The following is an 11,590-nucleotide window of genomic DNA, read 5'->3' as shown; positions in this document are numbered from 1 at the left end:
GTGATATGTAGGTAACTTTAAACCCCTCAACAAATGGCAAAGTGTTTTAAGGCTGTACGTGGTGGGATTTGAACTTACGCATGGACGTCTGCCTGATCCCACGCTCACCACCTTAACCACTATGCCACTGCCTGTGTGTGTGTGTGTAATTTCACTGTTTGATCGTCTGCAGTCTCTGACGAGACAGCCAGACGTTACCCTACGGAACGAGCTCAGAGCTCATTATTTCCGATCTTGGGATAGGTCTGAGACCAGGCACACACCACACACCGGGACAACAAGGTCACAACTCCTCGATTTACATCCCGTACCTACTCACTGCTAGGTGAACAGGGGCTACACGTGAAAGGAGACACACCCAAATATCTCCACCCGGCCGGGGAATCGAACCCCGGTCATCTGGCTTGTGAAGCCAGCGCTCTAACCACTGAGCTACCGGGCCGTGTGTGTGTGTGTGTGTGTGTGTGTGTGTGTGTGTGTGTGTGTGTGTGTGTGTGTGTGTGTGTGTGTGTGTGTGTGTGTGTGTTTTGTAGCTTCCTCTATGATAGACAGACTTAGTCACAACTACACATCAATATTTAGTCCATGGCAGACAGCATTCAATACTTCATGTATAATCTGTGACATTTTCCATAACTATTATTGTCATTATTGCATAACAGACAGCACTACTAATGATTGTTTTCATGACACGCAGTCAACACTCATGATTCTGTACACTACAGGTGACACTGTCATCATCTATGTTATCCAAAGGCATTACACATGCAGCATGTGACAGGCATTTATTTGTATGTAGCTACCATCCAGATTTGAGTATATGATAGTAGTAATTCAGATACACTTACAGGAATCATGATAATGTCCAATACTTTATGTGCTAAACCTACAGCACAAGCAATACACCTCACAGCATTGAATGCCACCTGCCATGCCCTGGAACAGCAGCGTGCATGGGCCACTACATGCTGGCACCACCACCTCAGATATTGTGTACCAGACCTGTGTACCTGTGAGGTATGCTGATATACTGATATGTCTGTGATGTGGAGAGTATCACTCATCTCAACAGTTTGATATCACCAGCTTTCAACATACTCAAGACTGATATAGCAAGTTTTAATAGTAAATTGGAGTGTTTGGATAATGTTGACAAGCATTGTTCTTGGGAGGAATGATTGCTTGGCAGTGCATCTGGCAGTATGTGAAAGACTCCATAACTAACACCACTGTTTGTACTTACAAACAGTACAGAAATACAGGTTTTCGTAAAACTTGCAGGTAAGAAAAGGTAAAACATAGTAAAGTGAAAACTGAGTTTGTCCAAGCCTGTCCCTGGAGCAAAGGAGGGTGGTGGAGGTAGACTAAGGGTAGGGAATGCTTCAAGAAACACTGACTGGCCTCACTAACATAACAATTAATATGAATAATTTTTATCAGACACACCTAGTCACACTTTAACAAATTTAAAATAGTAAGAATAAAACTAAATAACAACTAAAATAAATGAAAATAAATAAATAACAATAATAATATTAAAATCAAATAGAAATAAACGCATGTAATTCACAGTCCAGTACTTATGCATTACCACACACACATCCACTTCCCAGTGCAGTGCTCCACCACAAGGCAACACTGACTGACACCCTGGCCCAATTCACACCCAGGAGACTGTTCCCCACTCCATCAGTCCTGGGCTGCCTTTCGCTCACGATTCCTCTTGTGTATCCGTTTGTGGTAGCTCTGGGCGAAGGAGTTCACTATGCTCAACACAAAGTAGAAAATCATCAGCAGGATCAGCTTTTCAAAGACCCATGCCAGGATATTTGCTTGATCCTGTAGGAGGTAAGGAAATGCTGATAGTAGCACAACACGTCATATTTACAAACAACTGTACACAAGGTAAATGTATCACTAATACAGCCAAAAAATAATTATGGTACAGACTATAAAAAACAATATCATTGAAATGCTGTCATACTCCCTGCCATACATCTGTTTTCAGGAAGGGCATTTATTGTAAACACATAAAATCATTTTGCTTCATCTTTTGAATCTGAAGCAGTCAGAAAGCTTGGGCTTATAATGTAACTATGAGTTGGTGACAGATCCAGTGATCAACAGCCCTTGCTCACCTGTCCTGATGCTCCAGTGCCAGGTTTTCTATGGAACTTTTTTCTCTGCTTCTCCAGGAATGTTTTGAAGGGCTGCTCCAGCTTGGGGCCCACCACTGGGAGGAGCGCTAGGAGCCCCACAGCCCGTGCTAGCAAGGATTCATTGAAGGCAATAATAACAAACATTTTCTGGATGTGCATCTTGATGATGGCCTTGCCAATCAGTGTGGCACCAAAGAAGGTCCAGAATGGAACCAAGAAGTGTCCACAGGTGATGCCGGCCAGATCAAATAGTGGGTTGGGAATCTATAAAAAGAACATGCATTTATGGAAATAAACATGCATATTCATTGATGACATATTTGATTCCTCTATCCTTTATATGTGTTAGAGAATCCAACCAGGGAGGGGAAAAAAAATCCAAAAAGCTTGCTCACAATACTATTTCCAAAAGAAATTAGGAAGAGAAGAATCTTCTGTGATAACTATGTTCTTGGGAAGGTGCATAAAAATCTCCACATCTTTTTTAAAATTTCCAAAGCTCCATACTATACTGAATGACATGCTTCTTGTGATGCATCTACCATATCATACACTTACTTGATAAATTCAGCCACAGCCTAATAATTATGAAATATTCTCATTATTTAACAACTTTCCTTTATTTAAATAAGTTTTCCAACATTATTAGAAATGTGAAATGTTTGTTTTAAAACATTGAATTAGAACAAATTTGTCATCATATTTCTGAAGAGAATGCCTAATGGAGACAGCAGCCACTCTGCTCCTTAAGCCTCAACTCACCGAGGCACATGCCAGGATGCCAAAGAAGCCCACTCGCTCCACCAACTTTTCAACAGACAGCTTGGCACGGTCCAAAAAAGACATGTCCTCTGGCCGCTCTTTCAGCCGCTGCAGTTCCTCGAACTCTGCCATCTCCTCATCATCGGGGTCATAGCCGGACAGCCGGGCCCCTCGCGCCATGAAGTACGGAGGCAGTTCACCTGATGAACATTCAAACATGTGAGTAGGGGAGCACTTGTCTTAAATGAGGACACACTGCACAACAAATTGAGACAAAGGTAAAATTAATTGATTGCTAAAAGATATAATCAACTCCTCAGTGAAATGTGAAGACTAATGGAGCAAGTAATGAGAACATTTTGGTAACTACAGTTAAAACACTAGAAAAAAAAAAACTCATTAATAATGTAATATATAATACTTATAGGAAAGCATCAAGACTTCACAACACGTTCAAACTGAGAAAAGACAGATGCGCTGTAATTTTAGGGATGACCGAAAACTATTATAAGACAAATCAAATTAAAAAAACAAGTTCTTGTGCAAAAAGAAGAGGAAACAAGTAACAGAATAAGGATATGGAAGAGGGGTGAAGTAACAGCTCACCTAGCGCTGTGCCAGCTCCCCACATGAAGGCCTCAAGCCGAACTTTGGACATGATGGTAAGGATGGACATCTCCTTCCCTAAGACCTCCTCTTCAGGACACAGGATGCTGCAAACCCACACCAATCATCACACTGGTCATTCCTCACCATGAATTTAATGCACAAGCACCTCCCTTTCATTCTAAAGTCAACTGTCAATTATAGACACATGAGAGAATGCTCTATAACATCAATTATGGATCTCAGCATTCTTCCAATCAGGCTGTTAGTAGACACATTTAGATGATCAATGTTCAAATGTTTTACAAAGGAAAGTTTCCTGTAGCCTCTCTAATTATCATTCCCAAACATCTTCAGTCAATTATAAAACACTAATAAGATTTGCAGAAAAATAAATATAACAAAACTATATTTGAGAAAGCTACAATTTGATATTTTTTTACAATTCAAATAAAAAGCTGAAGCAGTCAGTCTTAAAAGCAAGCCAAAGATAAAAATGTGAATATAGGACAGCAGCAGCAACCTTGTGGGCACACCCAACACCTGACACCCAAATACACACTGAACCTACTCGTCAGGGTAAGGAGGAGAGGGAAATTCCACCGAGTTACAGGAGTAAGCAGCGAGGGTGACAGATGCTATGTGGGGCCCCAAGTACAGCAGGAAGGTGTGCAGCCCTGTGCCTAGACCCACTGAGGAGAGGATGCCCAGCCACAACCACCACCAGCACCACCAAAATTTTTTGGCTATGCTTTGAAGTAACTAGAAGAGAAGACATACATACATGTAGTTCAAGGATCTTTAGTTTAAGTGCTGTCAATGCTGCATATAAAGTTTTAAAGTAATTATATGATCTGGTCATTCAAACATAACTCTTTACATTCATTCCAAGTAATCATAAAATAAATCCAAAGGAAATTACTTCATGTGAAAGTGAATAAGTAAACTGGTGCTTAAGGCTAACAGACCTGTACAATATACTCTGCACTGACAATGACACAAGCATTTAATAGGAAATTATCAAGTAATGATGTCCCTTTCCACTAGCATGGAAATCTGACCCTTAGCTTTCAACTCTGTAATAATACTTGGCTCACAGAGGTAACAAGTTTAAGATTGATTTCAGTCTATCAGTGTACAGAGAGAGCCACCTTCTATCCTCACTTTCACTGTGCTTAGCTTTCCTTCAAATCTAATTCCTCTGACCTGCTGCTAGACTAAACAGATTTTCACCTCATTAGAAGACTTAAGAAACAAGAAAAATACAAAACTTAAATGAAGAAAGTGTAGATTTCTTGACTTCTCACCTCAACAGTACAAGGAGGCAGTCACTTTAGGTTTCATCAGTGACATGTATATTTCCTATGACCAGTGCATGAAAAGCATGTCTTAAGACTTCCACAAAGGAACATGTCTAAAGAAGTCAGGATAATATTATATAATTCAACAGATTTTATCAATCACATGCTTAAGTAAATCTGATAGGAGAACACTTTTTATTGATAACGGATGGAGAAATGTGTCTGACTGTAACAGTAATGTGGATGCTAATGTACACAAGACACTTACTGGCTGGTGGGGGCCTGGAGTCCTGTATGCAGCATAGTAACTGCCTACGATCATTGCTATTAACAACACCATCTTCTTATATCTCCACAATCTGAAAACAGGATACAAACATTTTACATAAAAGGAGGAAATGCAAGCTAACCTAACCTAGCAGTGTGTCCTGTGAGTTGAGGTACATACTCTGGAATATGGTCACTCATGGCATTGTGCCTACAATCATAATTAATAAGATTGCCCTCCCATATCTCTAGAATTCTTAAAAAGAAGGAGAGAAAAAAAATACACATAGAAGGAAATATATGTTAATCTAATTTAGGCTCGACTCATTTTTCAAGCCAACCACTCCTTTGCCGCATCCATCAGCTACACCAGCTTCCCACCCTTCAGCCACTCTCCCGGTCTCCTTCGCATGGCCCCAGCACCAGTCACACCCACAGCCACCCAGCCATTCCACTGTCACCACCCACTCCCTCACCAATGTTGTCATCGGCACTGCCAACACCATCTCCACACACCCCTACACCACAGCCTAGACAGGTTTGTTTTTGTTTGTTTTTCAATTTTAATCATTTCAATTTTATATTATTTTTCTTCTTTGTCTTGATTTACTTATCAAGTTTCAGTGTGTACAAATGTTCCACCCCCACAGGACTTCAGCATGGTGGCCGACTTCATTGGTGAGGAAGAGCTCTAGGCTGCTTTCTCCCTACTATCTACTCCCCCCACCACTTCCTGCTGTGTGTACGTATGTCCCACCACCACTTACTGCTGTGTGTATGTCCCACCACCCCTTGTACTGTTTATGTATCATTTTTTGTTCCAGATTATACATCTAATGTGCCTTCATACGTTGTTTTCTTACCCATTTCCGTTATGTATATGTTTTTCTCAAATTATAACGGGTTTGGAGAGGAAATTCCGCGTATCCGGATATTTTGTGTATCCGGCAGGGCCTTGGCTGCTATAATGCGGATACACGGGCGATTACTATAGTGTGAAGGAATTCTATAAGATTAAACTTTTAAATGAGACAAGACATGATTATAAGAGGACTGACACGAATAACAGCAAACTTACTTGGCCATATATTCCCTGCCTAGAATGCCACACTCTCGCACAAAATAGTGGAGAGTGGTGACTGGCTGCCGCCACACCACAAGCCTCTCCCGTTCACTCTTCTCAATGAGCTTCTCCTCTAGCGTGGGCGCCGTCCCAATCATGCTGGATCCGTTTGCTTGCTTAGCACTGCCTCCCTTTCTTTGGTATCTCTGCTGGGCCGAAGTTTCCCCCATGGCGATGATGTGGTTCTGTTCGGACACTGCTGTTGTTTGTGTCTGTCATGAGAAGGACACCAGTGAGTGCATTGTCACGGAATGAGTGAAGAAGGTTTATTCCACTAAATTTTGCTATAAAATTAACTGGAATTCTCTTCTAATTATCTATTTATTAATTGAAAGTAATTTCTGCATATATATATATATATATATATATATATATATATATATATATATATATATATATATATATATATATATAACAATTAAGTTCAAGATAAATGCCATCTAACATCAAAACATTCTAACAGTAAAAAAGAAAAAAGAATAAATGAAATAAATAAACAAAATAAAATAACAAATAAATGGTCACTACATGCACAGTAATCAAGACAAAAGCATACATTGTGCACAGAGTAGGTAAGCACATCTCACAATTCAAAACTAATCATACTGTACAACTACTTCAAAAATCACTTCCAATGCAAATACAAAATATCAAGAACATGAAAAATGTGTTCTTGGCATACAAGCAAAATAAAGTTCAGCTATCACATTTGGAAATACATATCATATAAAAGAATGCATCAAGTAAATTCTATACTAAAATACATACAAAAAATTTGCAAATATTTCACAAAATAACAAAAAGGCACAAGAGAATTGCTCATACTTAAAATAAACCCAATAATAACATAGAGAATACATAGACACAGATAATACCCAAAAGTTCACAAAGAATAGCGTGTTGAGTGAAAGATCAAGGTGAGGCACTTACTGAGTACAGACCCGAGAGTTTTGGGGAAAGCATTTGCTCCAGCTGTTCCAGATCTATAGACACTGACATCTTGCCACTCACCACCACACTCACACTCTCTCTCACCACTCACCACCACCACCACCACCACCACCACCACCACTACCACTACCACAACAGCACATCACCACTCAGAATAAAGAGCAATTAAAGAGCTAATGTAACACATAACACTGCTGCAAACTTATGAATGTATTGAATTAATTACTGAAGTTCAGTGAGAAACCTTTGAGTTGGTGGTCTGTTTAGATTATACAACACATCACGTTGTTGCAGGCTTTAAGATGTAGTTAGTGGACGAAAGTAAGCTAAGCGAGATATAATCTATTTTTTTTTTTAGTACATTGTCTGTTTTGGTTATAGAATACAATTTCACACTGGTGTTGACTTGGGTGAAGCAATATATAGATCAAAGCAAAATTATTGAGACAAGTTTCAGTAAAGTGACAAGTCCTTGAGCAGGTGATGTGTTTTCAGTGGTGTGAGTTGGTGCTCTGAGAGAGGTGTGGGGCAGTGGAGAAGGGCTAGAGGGTACAGATAAGCTGCTTGACCACTGACCTGGCCATAATCTGTTCCCTACCTCCTGTCTCAGATAATGTGGAGTGTTGTGATAGTGAGAGGCATCACAAACAGGCTTCTTTAGAAGCACAAGTACATCCTTTGAGACAAGTACTTGAGCCATCGCTGGTACTTAGGTATCTCTCACTATTAAATATTCATATCTTTCATTAATCTATTCTATTTCATGAAGTTGTCTATAAGGTAGCACCATAATGACAAAAATAACACATTCCCTTTCCCAAGTGTTCAAGGCCACTGTTCAAGGTGGTGTTTACTTAACATCTCTCTTGGTCTGCCCTAAACCCACAGATAACTTTGCTGGTATCCCAAAGTTATCTCTTCCTAGCATCACAGCCCCATCATGTGAATGAAAACACACTCTCCATTGAAACACATGCATCTACTTAATCTCCATTCAAATGCAGGCATCATTTCATTTTTACAAAGTGTATCTGCTTCAATTTATTTTCTTATAAACTCACAATCATCAATACTGTCCTCAACTCCTATACACTTAATGTCACTGGCAATTATATTTGTTACTGTGTGTCAATGTCTTTCTTTATTTAGATAAACACTGTAGCTTCTATAATTCTTCCTCAGCTAGGTGTTTGGTGTTCAGTGATCACTGTGACACCTCTCAACACCCACACATGAATACCACAACAGTCACTCATCTCCCCATTCAATCCTTCAAACCTACCGTCTTCCCGACAAGCTGCTTAATTTTCATTTAAGAGGGTTGAGATTTCTGAATGGATTCTAAAGTCTGTCACAACTGAAGAATGCAAATAAGAGAGGAAGTAATTCCTTTTAGTGTGGGAGAGAAAAAGTGGAGGGGTGAGCTAGTCAACATAAATAGACATTAGTAAGTTATGTCTGGGATATGATGTGTTCTGTGAGGGCTATGGCTTGCAGGGCCTCTCCACAAGATAGACAGGCATTAATGGTGATGACCGTGATGTTCCTCAGTAGATGCCTGAGCCCACCTATTCCATGTTGCTACACAGACACACAAGGCTAATATGGCATGCTCTCCCACACACAGCCACTGAGGAGAGTAATATTTTCATCTTGGCTGCCATCACCACAGCCTTGGTGGCCTGATACTCAGATTGTTGGCTGCACTTCTCATGGCAACATTTCATTGCTTTGTGCTGCTGAATCTGGACTGTTGCCAATGACATCCTAGTGAGGTTTCTGGGTACACATGAACCCATTCTAATGACAAGTGAGACAAAGCAGGTCAAGCCCTGAGAGTGGAAGGCGACTTATTTAAGGCACCACAGCAATGGGGTCATACAATGCAATGAGGGGATGGCACACACCTACAGAGCCACACTGCTTATTGCTGCTCTGTGAAGGATCACTGTCACCTTAAGAGATAAAATTTGTCATAAAATCAAGGAGAGTCAATATTATTTAGAGTAGTGTCTCAAAGCAATAAGATATAATCACAGAGGATTTTTTTTACTTGACAGTGTTCTAGTTGAAGGAAGATGACTAATAGCACATCTAATACATCCAAGAAAAATTTTATTATAGGAGTGTATGTATGTGCCTTTGATGAAGTGTATGCAAGACCTCTAAGGAAAAGGAAGAAAAGAGTCCTTCAGTATGTGAGAGAAGAGGGTGAGAAAAAGGGTAGGTAGGAAATGCAAGGACAGAAATAAATAGACATTTCTGTCATGTATGCATGTGAGGTACATATTAAGTGCATAACAATGACCTCTAGTGAAAAAGGAAATGATTGCTCAAGTGTGTGAAAAAAAAAAAAGTGAGAAGAGAATAAGAGGATTAATCTACAAGGAGGAATAAATTGCAACTTTTCTGTCTTGACTGTTTCCTTGGTGTTTTTATAAAAAACAACAAATGCAAATTGTAGGACAAACATACTGCATCTACCTTTATTTAGGAGAATGTAATTAAAGCAACACAGAAGAAGATAATGAAAAGAAACTAGTGTTAAAGAGGCTACACTGTAAAGTTTTCATATTCTTCCTATTCATCATGCCTATAAGTTACTGTTTTTAAGAGTGGCAGAGAGAGGGAGAGTAGAGAGGAGCTCTGCTTTGTCTTGGTCAATATCAAACACATGTACGTATTCTGTTGTGGGCAGAAGACCAAGGATAAATGGATGACAGTGAATAGCAGCTTCCTTCAATAATCAGTTTTGTTAATAAATACTTGAGAGAGAGAGAGAGAGAGAGAGAGAGAGAGAGAGAGAGAGAGAGTAGGAATGTCCCATATTTGTCATTACTACATAATGGATATCTCTAAGACAAAAGAGAAATACCAAATGTGTTCATCACTAGACAGTCAGATCAATTTTGAAAACCACATGATTCCGTTAGTCAATCACATTCATTTACCTTTACCTTATTTACAATAAAATTTAAACATTTGAGCTTTGATATGACGATGGCTGAGAGAGGAGTCAACAGAAGTTTCTCTCGCCTTATTTACCCAAGTTGCAAAGAAAAAAAATCTCTACCTGATGAAATATCTGAGATCATGAATACCCATTAGCTGTTAAAATGTGTCCGCCATACACTTCACCGTCTTCACGGAAACTAAGGCCTTCTCCTTATTCTTGACATTCTAAAAGAGTAATGATAAAAGGATATAATTATCATAAACAAAAGAAATAGTTTTTTTTTAACGCATCAAGTTATCTTTCATTTACAGAAAACCGGGGACAGCAGTAGCCGGGGACAGGTCACTGAAATCGGGGACTGTCCCCGGAAACCGGGGACGTCTGGTCACCCTATTTCAAAGTGAACAATTATGTAAATGGTTTGCTGATAACTTAAAAGATTGATCTAAAACTATCATTTGATAATTCTTCCCGTTTTGTTTGCAATTTCTTGCCAAAATGACACTGATCTGAACTGTGCCATTGCTGCCTCATAGAGTTTGAAGCTTAATGATGAGAAATGTGTCACCTTTAGGTTTCAACGTGGATCTGTCAATCTGAATGATACTAGAACTCAAGGCCTTGTTCCCACAGGGCGGTTTGCACCGCGCCGTTGGAAAGGCGCGGTAGCATTTTCTATGATAGCCTATGGAATTGTTCACACACAGCGGTTTGGAAACGCAGCGGTTTCCAAACCGCCTCGGTTGCAACATTTTCCTCGCCATCGCGCGGTTTGCCAGCGTGTCGAGATACACACAAACATATTACATCGTTCACACAGGGCGGTGCACCGCGCGGTTTGAGGGCACTGAGCGACATTATTGGCTGTACGCCAGCCAATGAGAGAACAAGAAGTGCGCTACTAGCCTACTATGACAATCTTGGGCTCTGCCCGTGACGAGTCACGTAATACCATTCAATGACTGCAGTACCGCTGTCTGCTGAGGAATGGAGAGGGATCAGTTTGACACTTGTTGATTAATCAATGAAACTGAAAAACGCCCACTGACATGTTTGACACTGACGGAAATCCTACATATGTGTGTGTGCTACAGAAAGCGCATACTAGTATATAAAGTGAGTGACCTTTTATTTAGTTTTTTTTCTTGGTCTCTATTTTCACTTGAAGAAATGAGTATTTTAATTGTATCCAATTTACCCGCAACTGGAACTTTAGATGTCACTTTTTTTCTTTTTGGTTTCATATGTGATTTTTTTTTTTTTTTTAAGAAAACTTATAATAAAGGACTCATCTTAATGTTACGACAAGTTTGTGTTGTGGGCAGATGGAATCCCTCATCCTAGTGTTGCTTGAAGATACGTCCTCTTGATTAGTTCAGCAAGTCGTCAAATCAAATAATTTAAAATCTTTTTGTAATTCTGTCTCAAGGAAGGTCAAATAATTTAAAAACTTTGTCATTCTGTC

At 39.7% G+C, this 11,590-nt stretch overlaps 1 protein-coding gene across 5 annotated transcripts in view; it reads right to left on the bottom strand.

Annotated features, from left to right (window-relative positions):
* Positions 1 to 771: 771 nt before the first annotated feature.
* Positions 772 to 11,590, bottom strand: part of LOC123514274 (vacuole membrane protein 1-like) — a 14,998-nt gene continuing 4,179 nt past the window's right edge. For 3 of the 5 annotated variants that reach the window (XM_045272074.1, XM_045272071.1, XM_045272075.1), the window contains exons 2-8: positions 6,174 to 6,430; positions 5,097 to 5,187; positions 4,099 to 4,289; positions 3,528 to 3,634; positions 2,922 to 3,121; positions 2,139 to 2,423; positions 772 to 1,839 (exon numbers count right to left, since the gene is read on the bottom strand). In XM_045272074.1, the coding sequence (XP_045128009.1) occupies positions 1,690 to 1,839; positions 2,139 to 2,423; positions 2,922 to 3,121; positions 3,528 to 3,634; positions 4,099 to 4,289; positions 5,097 to 5,187; positions 6,174 to 6,388 (1,239 nt within the window). In that variant the 5' untranslated portion in view covers positions 6,389 to 6,430 and the 3' untranslated portion in view covers positions 772 to 1,689. Of the gene's footprint in view, positions 1,840 to 2,138; positions 2,424 to 2,921; positions 3,122 to 3,527; positions 3,635 to 4,098; positions 4,290 to 5,096; positions 5,188 to 6,173; positions 6,431 to 7,148; positions 7,292 to 8,451; positions 8,626 to 11,590 lie in introns of those variants that run through there. The other 2 variants (XM_045272073.1, XM_045272072.1) reach the window with 2 other exon arrangements.

The sequence above is a fragment of the Portunus trituberculatus genome, chromosome 37 (genome assembly GCF_017591435.1).
Source record: "Portunus trituberculatus isolate SZX2019 chromosome 37, ASM1759143v1, whole genome shotgun sequence".
Classification (NCBI taxonomy): Eukaryota; Metazoa; Arthropoda; class Malacostraca; order Decapoda; family Portunidae; genus Portunus; species Portunus trituberculatus.
This window is presented reverse-complemented; position numbering and strand designations above follow the sequence as displayed.